The sequence below is a fragment of the Alosa pseudoharengus genome, unplaced genomic scaffold (assembly GCF_046254945.1).
Source record: "Alosa pseudoharengus isolate Yale_2024_CS ecotype anadromous, Long Island Sound unplaced genomic scaffold, YU_APseudo_1.1 YU_APseudo_1.1_scf_25, whole genome shotgun sequence".
In the NCBI taxonomy this organism is placed as follows: domain Eukaryota; kingdom Metazoa; phylum Chordata; class Actinopteri; order Clupeiformes; family Clupeidae; genus Alosa; species Alosa pseudoharengus.
This window is the reverse complement of record NW_027468696.1, coordinates 2,936,824-2,955,793: the sequence shown is the minus strand read 5'-3', so window position 1 is coordinate 2,955,793 and position 18,970 is coordinate 2,936,824. Positions and strand designations below refer to the sequence as shown.

General features: G+C 39.8%; 1 protein-coding gene across 1 annotated transcript; it reads left to right on the top strand.

Moving 5' to 3' along the window:
• Positions 1–6,757: 6,757 nt before the first annotated feature.
• On the top strand, positions 6,758–18,624 carry LOC143099237 (uncharacterized). The gene is made up of 9 exons (XM_076262335.1): positions 6,758–6,828; positions 7,706–7,776; positions 8,485–8,542; positions 11,789–11,909; positions 12,082–12,122; positions 12,239–12,338; positions 12,733–12,803; positions 16,043–16,226; positions 17,529–18,624. The coding sequence occupies exons 4-9, from the start codon at positions 11,795–11,797 to the stop codon at positions 18,581–18,583; spliced, it is 1,566 nt and encodes a 521-aa protein (XP_076118450.1). The 5' UTR covers positions 6,758–6,828; positions 7,706–7,776; positions 8,485–8,542; positions 11,789–11,794; the 3' UTR covers positions 18,584–18,624.
• Positions 18,625–18,970: the final 346 nt, after the last annotated feature.

The window sequence follows — 18,970 nt, the reverse complement described above, 5'->3', positions numbered from 1 at the left end:
CCCGAGGGTTTAAAGTTACAACACACCGATTGGTACCAGAGGGATGTACGAAGTAAGGTGAGGACTGAGGTAGTATACAAATTAGTTAACGGTGTATCTGTTGGTGTTGCCTACAACTTCTGGGGATTATATAAATCTCAAAGTCATAATATTATGCACTTTATGAATGCCAGAAAATTCGTTTTTTGGTAGGCTACACATTTAGTTGACAGTGCTATATGTGTATAGCCTATTAAATGGACGTTGGAATCAACCAAATACCAGCTAGTTCAGCTATATTGCGCTAGCAGATTTGTGTACTATGACAATGGTTACTAAGGAAAGGAAATGCATGCGTTTAACCAGCAATGCAATGTTTGCTAAAATGAATGAAAAGGGCACGAGGATGTCAGTGAAAACAAATGCATTTATATGGGCTTGACGTGCTGGAGATAGAACATGAATGCAAAACCGATGACAGAAAAAGCAACCCAGCCGCTCCCTTTATCAGACAGCGTTGGTGTGGCAGGGTCACAGCAGCAGGTGAACTTGAATAAGGACATGGTGTTTTTTTAGTGTTAGCTAGTTATAGGCTAGTTATAGACCTAGTAAATACTACTGGTCTTCTTCGAGATTTGAGTCGTGTTATGTCACTGCTCATGACATCAATATTTTATTTATAAAGTGACAGAGGAACCCCGGCCAGGTTGTTGCTCAGATAGGGGAGATTCTGGGCTACCCATACAGAAAAATAATATATTCACATATATGCAGCTTGAACATATTCCAGTATAAGCACATCTATGTTAAATAAATATATTTACATCTATGTTAAATACATATATTTACATGTATGTATCAATATATTTCAAAATATAAGTAAATATTCAATATTGGCCACTTTCTTATATTTTATGCATATAATTAAATATATTTAAATATATGACACTAAGAAGCATGATCACATGACCCTTGATGAAGATTCTGATCACATGATCTATATATTTCAGACATATATTTCTCTAATATAGTTCATATTCTACTACGGTTTGATATTTTCCGCATTGATCAATAAATATTTCACTATTGTGTTTACTTAAAATTAACCATAGTATCGGTATAAAGAGGAAGAAACACACAACACTTCTGTTATATTTTATTCTATTTTATTGAAAATCTTTGTTTTTGTTATGGAACCTCAGTTCTGTCACTTTGGCATTTATTGCCTGGACCAGCAATCTGGAGTGAGTGTCTGGCCTGGGAACTGCTTCAGGGTGGCCTCTGAATAAGACAGAACATATACAAATAGAACATGCAAAATATTAGTGACACAAATACAGATGCTAAAGTGCAGAAACACTGTTGTGTTATCACAATAATTGGAGATAAATACAAAGTGAGTTGGAGAGAAAGACATACAAATAAAATAAACTCACCAATTATCGTCTTAGTCCTCTCAGGGTCCAGGCATTCCCTCTTAGTGCCTCCTAAAAATAGCACAATCAATTAGGACCTCAAATAGTTACAGTTTACTAACACAGAAAAGATCTATGATGGTGAGGCGAAAATGTGAAGCAGTCCACACAGACAGCCTAACACTTAAATGAGACAACACAACTAATATATCATATACACAGAAGAGAGAAGCACACAGATACACACTGAACAACAGATACACATCCTCAAATTTTTCCTAAACTTGTACAACCAAGAAGCTGCTATTTCATTAAAGTTAAACATGTACATTTTAATGTAAAAGTTCACATCTGTATGAGAACACTCTACAAACCTTGTTGAATAAAAGCCTTCAGACTCACAACCTCCTCTTGGAGAGCCATTATCGCCACCTCTTCTTTAGGTGGTTGTCAGTTCTGGGTTATCTCCCACAGCTCACACTCATAGAGAGCTCTACCAGCCTTCTCTGAAACCTGCAAGTGAACAGAATATACAGCATGAATGAGAGTGGCGTTGGTAAAGGGTATACTCGCGTAATATGTAATGTCCTTGGATATTCCCACTCATTAAGTGTCTCCCATCCGAGACTGCTATCTGAGACTGTAGGGAAGCTGTACCAACCATAATAGAAAGATATGGTTGGAAAGGTATTTCAGTTCACTTTGTGTCCCCAGTAGCTTGAAGCTAATTTCTTGTAATTCAAAAGATCAAAACTACTCAAACAAATGTATAAATTCTCAGAAACAAAAGGTTATGTTCTGCATAGAACATATAACAAAACCTTTAAGACCTTTTAGACCTTTAACAAAAAAGTTATATTCATAAATAAACATTATTTTTTGATTACCTTTGGTCTATGTGATAATGAAGCATCAACATCAACATTTGTCAGTGAAGCATACTACTGGTTGGGCTTGGGTCGTCTTGGTCTCAGGTCTTCTGGTCCTTCCTCCGGTGTCCTTGATGTAGCTTTCGAGTGTTGCCTCCCTCTCTAAAATGTAAAAAAAAGGGGTTTCAGTGCTCAAATATACTACATGACCATACATGGTCCTTTTCAATACAATTCAACTTTTACATTTCCATAATTTAGCATGGGTATGAATGGTTTTGCAAGAATGTCAGTGCACAAAGCATGACAAAGTAGTTTGATAGTGCACAAAAACAAAACACATTACTTGCAATATCATTTCCATGAAATTAAGCACAGTACTTGTGTCTTCAATTTCTACATGTCCACTCTAATACTCTCCAGCACATACCACATTACATCCTATCTAAAAAAAAGAGCTAATGTTAGCTCTATGTGTTGTCCATGATGCAACAATAGCAGCTAGCTAGCTAAACCACAGTGCATAGAATGTCTACACCTTAGGCTAGTAATGTTAACCGTTACATTTTCTGTCTTGTATGACAAATCATAAGTTAGCTTCTATTTATGCCTAGCTATCAATCTACATGCCAGAGGCAAATATACTACCAAATATGACTGGGAGACAGGTTAAATTGGTATTTCACTGTCATTACAAGTCGTTTTCATTAATTATCCAAACGTTTCTCAGTGAATTTATTTTTCAAACCCCTTTCAGGTGTAAAAAAATAAAGCTAGCGCTGGCTAATTTATGCTAGTGCTAACGTTAATGTTACAGAAAGTAGCAAAGGTTAGCTTCCAGCTTCCACCAATAATACCATTGTTAATTCGGACATTAACTTATGCAAATGTTATATGAAAGCAATTCAGCATACAATGAAGATCTACTTACCAGCAATTTTGACCACCATGGCCTCGAAAACCGGCCAAGAGCCTTCCTCCCCTCCACCACATAACGTTTGTTTATAGCAAGATGTTGTCCCATCCAGAGCCGTTGAAAAAGTCTTCCTCATTAATGTTAGGTCTACTAATGCAGTCAGTCGGCAAAATACTGGTTTTGCCCTCATACTCCCCGCCAATCCACTTAGAGCAAATGTTTTACATTTGGACTAGTAGTAGCTGTTAGTTATGCTTATTATATGTAGTGAAAAAGCTGCAAACATTTTAACCGTTATTCCAACGACCTTAGAGTACGTTGGTAGTGACGTATTTTGAAGTTGAAGGTTTTTTGTAAACCCCACCCATCACTGCCTGTGTGCAAATAAGTTAATTGAATATATTCACCATATATGTTCATGTACGATATCCACATATCTGTTACATTGCTGGGTCCCACATATACTTGCATATATACATTCTTGTACTATATATGTATTAAATATATTGTACCCATCTATTTAAATATAAGCTGGATGTAGCTGCATATATGTGAATATATTTTTTCCCTTGATTTTTCTGTATGGGTACAGGTACATTTGACATGGTGTTTTGACTAAATGTTTTACTGCATATGCATCAGTAGGTAATGCATCATACAAAGTTAAAGTCAGGCACGCATCATATATTATTATTAGCCTATTATTATTATTTATTTTTTTTGGGGGGGGAGTGTCCCCACCAAAGCTCAGACCAAACCTACGCCCTTGCTCCAGATTTAACAAACCTAGAGATAAAAGCTAACCTCCGAGTTGTCTGAACCTGTGGCGACTAAAACTGAGTTGTCGGTTCCAAAACACCGGTTACCAATTAGTTCAACCAGAGCCCGTCTACGGAGAGCCTTGCCACTCCGTATTAAGTCCCATTGTACCGAATTTTGGTTGCAGTTCCACCATATTTCCACTGGGGGCGATCGCCATGAGTGCAGAATGAATGGGAGTCAATGGAGCTAGACGGCTAAATTTGTCTCTTTCACCTGATTGTCGTTGACAAATCTCAGATTTGATTGTAGTTTGTATAACTTCAACATGGGTTATAGGTCAAAAGTTGAATGAACGAGTACTTATGTCCTTTTGATTTCTTACAGTTTGGGTCGTTGTTGCCCATAACACGCTAGCATTGTGCTAATGAGTGACGTCATTGACACGTTTGAAAGGCTTTTTAGAACAATTAAGTGACTTTAAAAAATATAATACTCAACCAAGTGTATTTTCTTTGCCTCCCCTTTCGAATACAATATTCAAATTACTTGAAAAAAAATTATATCCCGAGAAAAGTGGATTTTGAGGGGTACAGCTCCATAGACCTCCATGCATTCTGCACTCGTGGACGAGCGCCCTCATGTGGAACCACAGAAGGAACTGCAACCAGTTCAGAAACCGGAAGTTTTCCGAGAGTGGCAGTTCTCCCCTTATTAGACATTCTCTGGTTCAACCTAGAGTTGTGCGTTGACGGCAAACTTAAAGTTGAAGTTGAAAGACATCACCATGAGTAAACCGGCGAAACACAGAGCACCGTTTTTTTTTACTTTTAGAAACGGTTAGACAGAAATTGGCAGATTTGCAAGATTCGCGTTTTACATTCATGACATAATATACAGCTATATCTAACCGTAGTAAGGTAGACAACAAGCTACAACCCGGTTTTTATCCGAAAGCACCGTATAGCATATGTGGATAAATAAAATGCGTCCCTTGAGCATTCTGCTTCCAGCGTCTAGGGACCGTCTACAAAGTGCAAAACCGATAGTGAATAGGCCTACAAAGATACATTTTAAAATAGCTTCACTATTATTGACCCTAGTGCTTCCAAAATCACAACACCCAGCTAGGGCCTCCCTAGCAATGTACTACACCTCCTAATTATTGAAAAACTGACTCACCCTATTTATAATATATTTTTATCGGGGATACAATTCAATAGCTTCACTCTCATTGAGCCTAGTGCTTCCAAAATCACAACACACATTCTACGGCCTCCCAGGCAACATACTACATCTGGGTCATTCCACGTCAATTCAACCAGGGCCCACGCACTTAGGTCTAAAAAAATTCTGAAAAAAATACCAGGTGTACCTTTGTTACCCAGGAGACAAGAATACTTTCCAAGATACAGCCAATTTTACAGGGGGAAGGGGGTGTCGATTTTGTCATTAAGTTAAAGTTAACCTCCTCCTCTTGGTTTTTAATCGACTTCCATTCCTGATTGAGTCACCTATGACTGACTATCTATTATGATATAATAATTAATCTTGACATGTCGACATTAAACTCAAAATTTCGACAATTAAGTTGAAATAGCATGTCGACTTTTATCTTGATGGTCCAGATTTGACTGTTGAGATTAAAGTTGAAATTTCCAAAATTATATCACATACGACCTTTCGTCTTTATTCTAGATTTGTCCATCAAAACTAGTTTGGAGACAGTAGCTGCCAGTGAGTCTGGACAGTCAGTCAGCAACAAAATACCTTGTATAGAGGATTTGGTGAAATTGACTTTTTCAAAATCGGGTTTAGCAACAAGGAAATCCTCGTTTTTTTTTTTTTTTAGCCCAGAAACACCGTGTGCTGTGGAGCAGTTAGGAGCATTTCAAATTTAATGTTTAATCTTGTCATGACAAAATATTTATTTTTTTCTTCATGTTTGGCCCTTATAGGCTACTATAGGCCTAGTCTCCTCTTCATGGAAAATTATATTTTAACATTTTAGGCAAGTTTGTGTGGACGTCTACTTATTGGCATGGTTGTCAGTTGATGGACCGTACATGAAGTGCTGTTGTGTCCTCTGTGTAGATCATGGATGAAAGTGGTCAGCAGCAGCATGTTGATATGATGAGTCACAAGCAAGCCTGTATTGACCTGGAGAAGGCAACTCAGTTTATCACTCAAGTATTGCAGGTAAGACACACACACACACACACACACACACGCAAAAGAGTGAAGACAATCAAACTCACAATTGATTTCAAACCATGATCATTGTTGTTTAAATTTATGTTTTCATTATTCTCCAATTTATGTAGGCAACCATCTCATTTTTTTTCTCTTGATCTTCAATTTGATGACTTCGATGGAAATCCTGTAGATGAAGCTTGTAAATCAAACAGAAATCATCTAGTATTGCCTTAATTTTATGACATATCCTATTTTCGTCAATCTACTGTTTTGGTCTACTTTTCTACCTCATGCACGAGCAGACATGAAGCTGACCTAAGCCTCGCTTGAATAAACGAACGCAAGATGCAGCTAACTTCAGTGAATGGAACGGCTTCAGCCCCAAGTGAAAGTCTACGCTAGTTCAAGCCAAGCTATTTCTGTTAGGCGCCGCCTTCATTAGTGAGGATGATGGAATACCCCTCTGGGCAATTCTTCAGAATGTTAATTAGTGTGTGTGTGTGTGTGTGTGCAGCATGCAGTAGGTCGAAACCGGGAGCTTTGTGTATTGATCCGTCGTCTGGAGGAGAAGGATGTGGAGACTGGGCGGAGTCTAACAGAACTGGCAGAGTCAAACTGCCAGCTGCAGGCGAAGATTGATGAACTACAGAAACGCCTGGAGGAAAAAGACCACTCCCTTACACAAGCCAACCAGGTGTGTGTGTGTATGAGGAATTCCCCTTATTCACCCGGCGGCCATTACGAGGCTGAGGGGTACACTTGCGATTACACCTCAGTCCAGCAGATGGTGGTGGTAATGCACTCCATTTGCAAACTGCCAAAAAAAAGCTCACCGAAAAAGAAGGGTTCACTGGCCTGTTCTTCTTCTTCAGTGAAGTTTTTTTTTTTTTGTCAGTTTGCAAACGGAGTGCATTACCACCACCATCTGCTGGACTGAGGTGTAATGGCAAGTGTACCCCTCAGCCTTGTAATGGCCGCCTGGTGAATAAGGCGAATTGAGGTGATTCAGTCACCACATTCACTAAATACAATTTCACTCATTGCAAAACACTACATGAAAACGGGAGATGGCAGCACAGCAAGAATGAACAAAACTGTAAAATGATGGAACAAATTGTTTTATTTACAATAACAGCGATTGTCGGATGAGGTAGGGGAAGCCTGGCTTCCCTTGGCCTCCAGGAGAAAACGCCACTGCTGGGGAATTGCCCCAATTACTAATTGCATGCATTGTAAGTGTGCATTGACAGGACAGGACAGTAGATAAATTATTATGTGATCTAAAAACTACTGATATAAAAAGAAAAGAATGATGCATTTCTGATTATTTATTCATGACCGCAAACATTATGCAGGTATAATAGCCTGTTTAAAGTAGCCTACTTCTATACTCTTAAAAGTTGCACTTAGCTCTGCAACAAAAGATACAATTATTATTGATTTATTTATTTTTGGACAACTTAGTTAAGGCGGGAGGCGTGTGTTACTTAGGTAGCTCACTGTCCACATGACAAATGACTGTATTTATCTGTTGGGAGATTTCAGCAGTCTTTGTGTGTGTGTGTTTACAGACTGTGGTTTTACTGAGGAATGAACTGAGGGACTTGTGTCAGCAGCTTCAGACACAGCAGCGTAAAGAGAGGTACAGTGAGAGAGAGAGAGAGAGAGATGGTGGGGGGGTTTTATGACTGCCGTTATTCATGACTTCCACACACATGGACATAGCACACACACAAACACACACACACTCATAAGTTAACATAGACAAACACAGAAGCACACATACCCACAACAGCAAACACACACACACACACACACACTCATAAGTTAACATAGACAAACACAGAAGCACACATACCCACAACAGCAAACACACACACACAAACACACACACACTCATAAGTTAACATAGACAAACACAGAAGCACACATACCCACAACAGCAAACACACAAACACACACACACTCATAAGTTAACATAGACAAAGACAGAAGCACACATACCCACAACAGCAAACACACACACACACACACACACACACACACACACACACACACTCATAAGTTAACATAGACAAACACAGAAGCACACATACCCACAACAGCAAACACACACACACACACACAAAGACACACACACTCATAAGTTAACATAGACAAACACAGAAGCACACATACCCACAACAGCAGAAACACACATACCAACAAAAGGGATGGAGACATATTGACATGCGTGATTTATTTTTGCAGAGAGAACGTGGAGAGCTGAGTGGCAGTCATATTTTGTAACGCTATGTGGTACATCTAGTATATAACTTATGTAGCCTTTGATCTCTTCTGACTCCTACAGGGTGTTGCAGGAAGGGCAAGAATGGCTGCAGGGTGTTGAGAGGCAACTCCAGGTTAAGGTACACACACACATACACAAACGTGCACATAGTATACTAACACACACACACACATTAACAAGCACATACACACACACACACACAGACACACACACACACTTGCTGTCAGTGTTAATCACATGTTAATCGCGATGAGATTATGGACCATAACATGTTATTTTTTTTTTAATTTGCGTTCATGGTGTGCCGCTAACTTGTGCTGTTATCAACGATTCTCTTTGGCTGCTTTCTATTCATGACCCTTTCTTGTCCTCAGACTGGCACAGACCACCAACATTTCCCAGCACAGACACTTCCTAGTGGGCTTCTGCCTGGTCCTCCTGCTGAGGTCAGAGAGAGAACTATAGCACAACAGATAACAGCAACACAGCTGTGAATGACACATTTAAAAAAAAAAAAAAAAAAAATCCTGATTGGCTGAAAGGCCCATTTTTTACTTTTTAGTTGACTCAATAGACATGGAATTAAATGATCCTCAAAGCACTTCAGGTATAGCTATGATCTACAACAGAGGTGGGCAAACTACGGCCCGCCACGCACTTTATGCACTTCATTAAAATGTGTTGAAGGCCTAGGCTACATTTTGCTCATGCACTGGTGCATATTTCTCAATATGACAAGTCCTTTTCAACTGAACTTAAAGGTCCCATGTGTAAGAACTTCTCCCATCTAGTGTTTAGGGATTATATTGCAACCTAATACAACTACGGTAGCCGTTGCACATCAAAAACATAACACCCAATTCACACCAAAGATCCGCATCGAGACGAAACCGTGGCAGAAGGAGTTGCGGCTGTGTAAATTAAATGGCGCACGTCGTTGCCAGCCGTCGCAAAGCATTTAACGTTACCATATCTAGTCGCAGCTCATCTCGTTGCAAATCTACCTAGATGACGGCCCTAGTCCCGGACTCTTAAATAGGTGTGTCAAAACATTAACTGTTTTCTTTTGTCATTGCTTGTGTGTGATGCCAATGAAACACACTTTCGGACATGGAATAAATCATTTAATTTTGCCTGTTAACTGAGCTAGTTAGCTAACGTTAGCACAGTAAACTGAAAGTGAATGGGAATGGCTAGTGATCTTCGCTAGCTTGGTAGCAGCTAAGGACTTTGGTTAAACGTGTACATTGTTGCAAACTAACCTGAAATAGCATACAGGCATGAAAACTCCTCACCTTTCGGCGAAATTCGCCATTTTGAATCCAAAATGGGGGACTTAAGTGGTTCGCGCAGATCTGATGAGAAAATATTGTGGGGTTGGGGGGGGGTAGGCTATTAAGTTACAACTGAGTTTACAAACTATGCGCAGACGGGAACGCATCTTGATGCGTTGTCAGAGCCCCATTACAAACTTGTCTGATCCAGCAAGGAATATGTGAATGCAGCCCCTATGCATTTAGCCTATTAAACAGTGGAAGCTAATTTTTGCCGCGGACGCATCGCGAATAGCGCTGGAATAGCCTCTATGTCTGTGTGACTGCAGATAGATGCGTCTGAAATGTCAGCTGGAATGTGAGCCCGGCGAGGAGAGATGCTTAATTGATGTCACAGGTGGGCTAGTTGAAACTTTCAACTTCTGTCAGAAAAAGACGTTGAGATTGGCAACGTAGCATAGGCTGTTGTTAAAGTTAGCGATATTGGACAGAAATATAGACATAACGAGTTCATTTGATGAAGAATACGTGAAGTTTGAGCCATCTAGATCGACAAAAGGTGAAGCAAATAGGCATACTGTATCAGTCGCCTATAGCAAGGGGACAAAAAAATGTGAATAACTAAATAGTTGAATTAAAAGCTCCTAAACTGGGCTGGTGCGTTTTGTCGAGTTCAGAAACGTTCAGTAACCTATTCAGATCACTGTCCTGTGTCTACAGGGTACAGTTTAACATGTGAACACTGTTCACACAACTTTATTGGTTGGTTAAACACACTAGCACAATGCCACAATCTGTATGTAGCCAAGGCTGAAGGTTAAAACATTTCAAACCAATTTTACAAATTAAAGCCTACCCTACACAAGTTTATTTATTACCTGGTTTGGTCCAACAAATATTCAGACTTATCTTATTCAGACTTATTCTAATAGTCTACAATGAAGTGTCCTTTAGGCCTATGAAATCTTCAGCCAGAAAGAAAGAAAGAAAGAAAGAAAGAAGAAAAGTCACTCATGTAGATTACTGAGGAGGAGAGGAGGGCCAGACTGAAGCATGTTGCCAAACAGAGCAAGCGGGCCCCTTCACACTTTGGCCCAAGCCAAAAACAAGAAATAAAGGTATTTTTTTTAGAAAAATTAGTCATTTTGTAGTTTGTTTTCTTTATAAATCTCTGGTTTTAGGCAACTTCATACTCCATGGAAGCTATGCACTATTGGCAACAATGTCACTCGCGCTTGTTTTGCTATGAAATGGCCATTTCCCTCTTTGCGCGCCCTTCTCCCCTTTTTCACCCCTGACCCGTTTTCATGCCTGAACATACATTCAGCAACGTTGTGGTAGTCGTTAAGGGTTGTTTTAAGGACATGTTTGTGCATGCCCATAGCCAGGCACTCTGAAACAGTCAAAGGCGATTCAAAACGAGTCAGAAAGTCGAGACAGGACCCATTGTCAAAATTTCGGTTTCCACCACTCTCAGCTGTTCATCCAAAACAAACCAGAAAAGGGACTCAAAGTACTAAATACTGGAATTATCCTTTAAGGTGAAAATATTGCATAGTGTACGTTTAACCACCCGCTCACTCACACCTATTAACACTCAATTTTGATGGGCTTGTCTCAGACTCATCTCGTGTTCACCTATTAACACTCAATTTTGATGGGCTTGTCTCGTACTCGTCTCGTGTTTACCTATTAACACTCAATTTTGATGGGCTTGTCTCATACTCGTCTCGTGTTCACCTATTAACACTCAATTTTGATGGGCTTGTCTCGGACTCGTCTCGTGTTCACCTATTAACACTCAATTTTGATGGGCTTGTCTCGGACTCATCATGTTCACCTATTAACACTCAATTTTGATGGGCTTGTCTCGGACTCATCATGTTCACCTATTAACACTCAATTTGATGGGTTTGTCTCGTACTCGTCTCGTGTTCACCTATTAACACTCAATTTTGATGGGCTTGTCTCATAGTCGCCTCATGTTCACCTATTAACACTCAATTTTGATGGGCTTGTTTCGGACTCATCATGTTCACCTATTAACACTCAATTTTGATGGGCTTGTCTCGTACTCGTCTCGTGTTCAGAGTCAGATGGTCTCTCCTGAGGGTCAGAAGCTGTTTGAGGCTCCAGTCTCTTGCATTAAAGAAGAAGAGGCTGAGGAAGAGGAGGAGGAGGATTATGGCCATAGAGAGTCCAGTCAGTCTGGTAAGCAGACACACACACACACACACAGACACACCCACATACACACACATCACACACACACAACACACACACTAATGTCCTGTGTTGAATATCCACTGAGTGCAACACAATTGTACTCTATTATGCTGGAGGATTAAATGTGAATACGTTTCCTTTTTTTCTGCTTTTGCAGTAACGTTAGAGATAACTGACCCCAGATCAGAGCTGTTCCAGGTACGGTGTTTGTTACATATACACATCATGTCAAACACATGGATATGTGTCAGCTTGCTTGGCACACACACAATCACACGCGCACACACACTCTGATGGTTTTGTTTACTTCTCAGACTCAGCAGGAGCCGTGTGGTGGTCTGGTCCTTGCAGTTAAAGAAGAAGATGGTGAAAGTGGATATGGGGAGCGGAGAGGCTCTGGCAAGGAGAGCATAGGTGAAAAGAGCAACACACATACACAACACACAAATGCATACACACACACACACACAGACAGACAGACAGACAGACACACACACACACACACATATGACTAATATGACGTCAGAGTTAAAATGTATCATCATATTCATTTGTGTAGATAGACTGGACCTGTCCCAAATTTTCTGGCCAGCACGTGTCTTTATTACAGTGGTTTCAAAAACTAGCATGTTAGCTACCATTAACTCATTATTATTGCACATTATGGCAGTAAAAACTCCCTTAACTGTTTTTTTTTTTTTTGCTGTGAGTTATTTTTCAAATAAAAAAACCGCCCAGGCCAACTATTTTTGTCAAAAAGGAAGCGTAGTCTGTTCACACTAAGTGTCTTCTTTGTTTGTGTCTGCAGTAGAAGAATCCGTCCTCAGAGCAGAATACCCTGTCTCTTCAGCTGAAGACATCAAAACTGAACAGGTCCAGGTACAGTGGTGAAAGTCTATGATGTTTGTAATGTCTAGTATAGTTATCCACTGTTAAAATCACATCTTTATTTAATTTGCCAAACTCATACTAATATTACAGTAAAATCAAATGAGTAAAAGGTACAATACACAGGTTTAGGTATTTTTGGCAAGTGTAGAGCTCCCTCTAGAGTCGCGATGTATTTATATGTTACTCTGCTATTGTAAATAGTAAACTTCTTGTGACTTATCCCCTATACACAATGCAAATGCTTTTGTTGTGGAGGTGAAGGATTAGCAACAGGCAAAAACTATCTCCAATGAGCTAGATCTACTGACAAGGTAATGTTTCACGATTCTTCCGAGATTTGTTGGGTGCCGCATGGTTGGTTTTCTCGGTAGGGACTCGCTACGTCTATGCTGTATAGCTATGCTAGGTGAACAATTTGCCTATTACAAGTTAGTTTACCATCAAATTGGCTTCGTAAAGATTAAAATCTTGCACAATGTGCCTTTAAGGCAAGAACTACATCAAGCTAAAACTCTGTGAAGTGACACAAGGCATTCTGATGCATGAACTTGTAACTGAACTTGTGAACTTGGCTGAATTTGCCTGCTCCAAAATTAGAACATTCCATTGTGTAGTGTTGATCGAAGTTGGAGGAGTTGTATAGTGTTGGGCATGACAGGAGTTAGTTCTCCACAATCGGCAATGTGGCAGATAGTGTAGAGCAGGGGCGCCGCTAGGGTTGTATTCCATAGTATGCACCACACGCAGAAAAAACACAGTTATGTTAACCTACTAACAATAAGGATTTGCTCACAACACTCTAAATACATTTCACTGCTGTTTTGGTTGTCCCAAACTTTTAGATGATAGGCCTATGCACAGTCAAGGACTTTTTAACACCCGCACCAACCAGACTCGTCATGACGTGCCTTAGCCCCAAAAAGGTTGAGAACCTCTGTTCTACGCATTAACTGAATCCCTGTTCCAAACAGTGCTTTATTTTTTTTAAATAAGCCTACAGAGGAAAGCAAACAATTCAACATTTTAAACATGTGTAGGCCTAGACCGTAACCGTAGAGGACAATCTCTCACTGCTGTCAGTGTCAGCATCACTGCTAAGAACAGTAGCTACGTCTTTTAACATTACGGTTAAACGCCTGAAAAATATTAAGCTGCTGCTGTTTTTTTCTTTAATGACTGAATGATTTAGGCTATATCCTATGAATGAATGGAACTTTGTGTTTTTAAGCGCCAGAATTGACCCATCCAAAGCCACGCCCGAAAACCGCCACAGGCCAATCGTTATCATGACAATGCTACATTTTCATATTTTATAGTCTATGATTTCCATGCACATCGTATTCCGGTTTTATTCGGAATAATGCCAATATTCAGATTGCACATGAGTCAATAACTATAGGCTAGTTATCACACAAGTTTTTTTTTTATTGTTGTAGGCTAATATTGAATGATTTCACAAATAAAGCTGTGAAAAATTGTACGCACAGTGCGTACAGGATTACGCCTGCCGGCGCCACTAGTGTAGAGATACAAGCTCGGCTATATTTGAGGTATTTACAGTACCCTCCAGAATTATTGGTACCTTTGGTAATATTGACTAAAAACAGGCATAAAAAATAATCTTTTGATGATTCATTGTACTCTCACAACAAAAACATCAAGGAAAAATCCACCCTTGAAGGGAAGAAAACTTATTCTGAGAAAAAATAAATAAATACTTTTAACGAAAACACGTTGCTCACATTTATTGGCACCCCTAGAAAATCATACATACAAAACCTAACAGAAGCATTTCCCTATCTAATTTTAACTTTGTTAAATTAATCAGAGTGTCTGTGAACTTTCAGAGGTAGTTCATTACTTTGTTTTTCACTAAGGTATGAAAATAAAGTGACACAGAGGCTAAATCCTCTTCTCATTTTTCAACATCAGAAAGACAAGAGAATACACTAAATTTAAATAAAAAGAAAGTGTGTTGACATTTGTAAGTCAGTGAATGTCTATAAAAACAAGGTACTTTGTTGAAAATGCCTATATTTACAGTTCTAATCAACTGGAATCAAGTAGGTTCTAATCAACTGGAAATGTAACAAACATGCTTGGACAAAGACCCATGGTTATCTCGCCCCCACGTACAGTATGGAGGATGGTAAGATAGGCAAAAAATTCCATAAGGACCACTATTGGAGAGTTACAGACAAAGGTGTCATCTTGGGGTCACCAAGTCCCCCAAACAATCTTCAAAAGTGACCTCACTGCTAATAGCTTATTTAGAGGGCATGCTAGGTAAACGCCTGTCCAGTCATTTAATTACCAATGTAAACGGCAGGAGTTACCGAATGGTACAGTGACTTTGTCTGGAAGTGTGGTCTATTGTCAGATGACATGAAAACTGCGCTCTTTGGCTAGGTACACTTTAGGTGTGTTTGGCGTACATAGAAGAATGACTTTACTGAAAAGAACCCCATACTTAATGAGAATTATGGTGGAGAGGCTGTGCTATTGTGGGGCTGTTTTTATTCCCAAAGGCCTTGGGAATATAATTAAGGTGCCTGGTATCACAAACAACATGAAAAACCTTTTTTAAAGGAAATCTGTCAATCTCTGCCAAGATACTAAACGTTGGTCATGATTGGATCATATATCAGGTCAATGAACCACAACAAACGTCCAGATCAAAACAAATATGGTTTACTGAACGCAAAATCAAGCTTCGGCCATTGCCATCTCAGTCCCCTGATTTAAACTCCACAGAAAAACAGTGGGGTGAGTCAAAGAGGAGAATGCACAAGTGTGGACCTAGGAATCTGGACGATCTCGGGAGATTTTGTAAAGACCAACAGTCTTAAATCTCTTGCTTTGTATTCTCCAACTCTATGGGGTGTCATAGGTGAATATTACAAGCTGTTTAATTGGAAAAGGGAGGCTTAAGAAGGTATTATAAGCAGGGGTGCCAATAATTGTGAGCAATGTGTTTTTGTTAAAAATATTTATTTCTTTATGATATTTTCCTTTTTCCAACAGATTATTTTTTATACCAGATTTTAGCATGGGGTGGCAATAATTCTGGAGGGTACTGTATGTAAGATGAATACGGTACATGTCTTTGAAGTATTTATTTAGGATGAGTTATCGGCCAGTTATCAGACAACCTAATGCTAACAGTAAAGCGCTGCATTTAACCAACTCGCTCAAGTTACCTCTTTTTCTCCTTCTGTGTGTGTTAGGAAGAGGAGGATGAATCCCACTTGGCTCCAGTGTTCAGCTCTGAAGCTGCCTCATCCACCCTGTCCCTTGCAGACCCCCTGCATCTGGTCCAGTTATGCAGGGTGTCCGTGAAGTTGGTGGACTGCTGCAGGACAGGACAGCATGGGACAGAGAAGAACAGAGATGGAGAACAGCAGAAGAGGCGTAAGATAATTCAAAAAAGAAACATTTCACTTCATTGTTAGTCTATATCAAAAGTGGTGGTTCACTTTGTGCGAATTATGCTATTTTCTGAAAATAGAATAAGCCTACAATCAAGTAATTTTACACCACAACCTACCACTCATACAAATGTAGTTCAAAACGAAGGCTAAGTTTCTGCCAGTGACTGCCATAGAAGGCCATTTCCCTTGTCAGGCCAGCTATCGCTAGGAAAGGTGGCTGACAATTTGAGTGTGAAGCTAATTATTGCTTAGCTGCTAACACTACCGCCACCACTGCACACAACTGCGAACCTAGAAACATACCTGACTTCCTACTAAATCCTCGGTTATCGCTTAATCAAGTTATGAACTTACTCGACGTAATACCAATCTTATCAAACTAGCTAGAGTTAAACTTAACGTCCTCTCTATACGTAGCAGCTATGAGTTTGTTGCTAATCGATGACGGGTAAAGCCAGCTTGGTTGCTTACTTGATTAACTAGCCAAGTCGTTAAAAACAGATTTCACACAATCCATTCGAATAAAAAACACAAGTTTATTGTAACTTACTTTGGGTGTGGTAGAAAAATGTCCGTTTCGTCATAGTTTGTTGGATGAAGCAGACGCCAAGAATGTAAACTTTCTTGAAAAGAATTGAGATATGCTTGAAAGCAGTGTGGTCGAAAGCGATTAGTCATAGGATGTGTAGTTTAGGGAGCGCCAGATTGTATGCTTAGAAGCTGACGTTGCAGGTGGACCCACACCTGATTACTTTACGACCCTTCTAAATGAGCCCCCTTTGTGATGTCATAGAGATAAAACATTTTAATCCCCCATTTCTCAAAAAGTATAAACTTTTCAAAAAATCTAAAAAGATTACTCTTGGCCAATTCCAGACCTACACAACGGTTATTTCAACAAGTCTGTACGTTAAGCGATTATAGCCGCATTCATTTTTGAAAAGGTAAAAAGAATTGGTAAAAAGAAGAAGCCAGGAGATATCAAGATAGTGGATTCCATCCACTATAATTAGTGGGTCACACAGTCACATTGATTTGAGGACTTAATTTATTTGTAAACATAGGTAAGTACAGACGTGTACACACATTTGGTTCCATTTCCATTCCATTTATGAATTATTTATTCCATTTTCCATTCCATTTATGACAGACGTTTATTAAAACATGACTAGTACATCTTCAGATATATATCTGGACATCGGACCAGCATGAGAAAAGGAAACCATGAAAACCCTGGTATGGATCTATTTCATGGCCTATTTCATGTGTTGTGTTTTCCCAGTGAAACCGAGAGGACTATGCACCTCATCCTCCATGGCCCCTTCAGAGAGTCCCACGTCCAGCTGGACCCTGCAAAAAGAGCCGAAGGAGTCTGGAAGATTGTCCCGTCCTCTGCGTAAACACAGCTCCCAGCTCAAGTTGTGTAATTACACTCACACAAGAGAGAAGCTACACTGCTGTAAACTGTGCGGCAAAAGTTTCAGTCAAGTAGGAAATCTCAAAGTTCACCAGCGAATACATACAGGAGAGAGGCCGTATAAATGCACTCAGTGTTGCAAAAGTTTCAGTGTAGTAGGAAATCTCAAAGTTCACCAACGAATGCATACTGGAGAGAGGCCGTATAAATGCAGTCGGTGTGGCAAAAGTTTCAGTCAAGTAGGAAATCTCAAAGTTCACCAGCGAATACATACAGGAGAGAGGCCGTATAAATGCACTCAGTGTTGCAAAAGTTTCAGTGTAGTAGGAAATCTCAAAGTTCACCAACGAATGCATACTGGAGAGAGGCCGTATAAATGCACTCAGTGTTGCAAAAGTTTCAGTGTAGTAGGACATCTCAAAGTTCACCAGCAAATACATACAGGAGAGAGGCCGTACAAATGCACTCAGTGTGGCAAGGACTTCAATGTGCAGGGACATCTCAAAAGACACCAGCGAGTACACACCAGAGAGAGGCCATATAAATGCACTCAGTGTGGCAAGAGTTTCAGTCAAGTAGGAAATCTCAAAGATCACCAACGAATGCATACTGGAGAGAGGCCGTATAAATGCACTCAGTGTGGCAAGAGTTTCAGTCGAGTAGGACATCTCAAAGATCACCAACGAATACATACTGGAGAGAGGCCATATAAATGCACTCAGTGTGGCAAGAGTTTTATTGAAAAGGGAGCTCTCACTAAACACCAGCGAGTACACACCGGAGAGAGACCGTATAAATGCAGTCGGTGTGGCAAGAGTTTCAGTCAAGCGGGACATCTCAAAGTTCACCAACGAATACATACTGGAGAACATCAGCGCATTCACACAGGAGAGAGGACGCACCAATGCACTCATTGTTAGTTGAGTTATGCCTCAGTTGGAATAAAATTACTGTTTTGAAACGGTCAGTGTTGGGAAGGATACTTTCAAAACGTATTCCGTTACAGAATACATGCCCAAAAATGGAATTTGTAACTTATTCTGTTACTTTACTCAATCTGAGTAACGTATTCTGAATGCTTGGATTACTTCTGCATTGAATTGCATTTTATAAGTGTAGGAATGCGGCCATCAAATCCTGCTTACTAAACAGGCCTATTCTGGTTTGTTCTTCTGTTTCAAATGGCTGAATGTGTTAGGTCCACAGGTATATTCACAAAACCTTGAATATATCATCATGGGACTTCATTACTTACAGAATTTCCCCCGATAATCTTAAATTTAAATAAATAGATAAGCTTGTTTTGT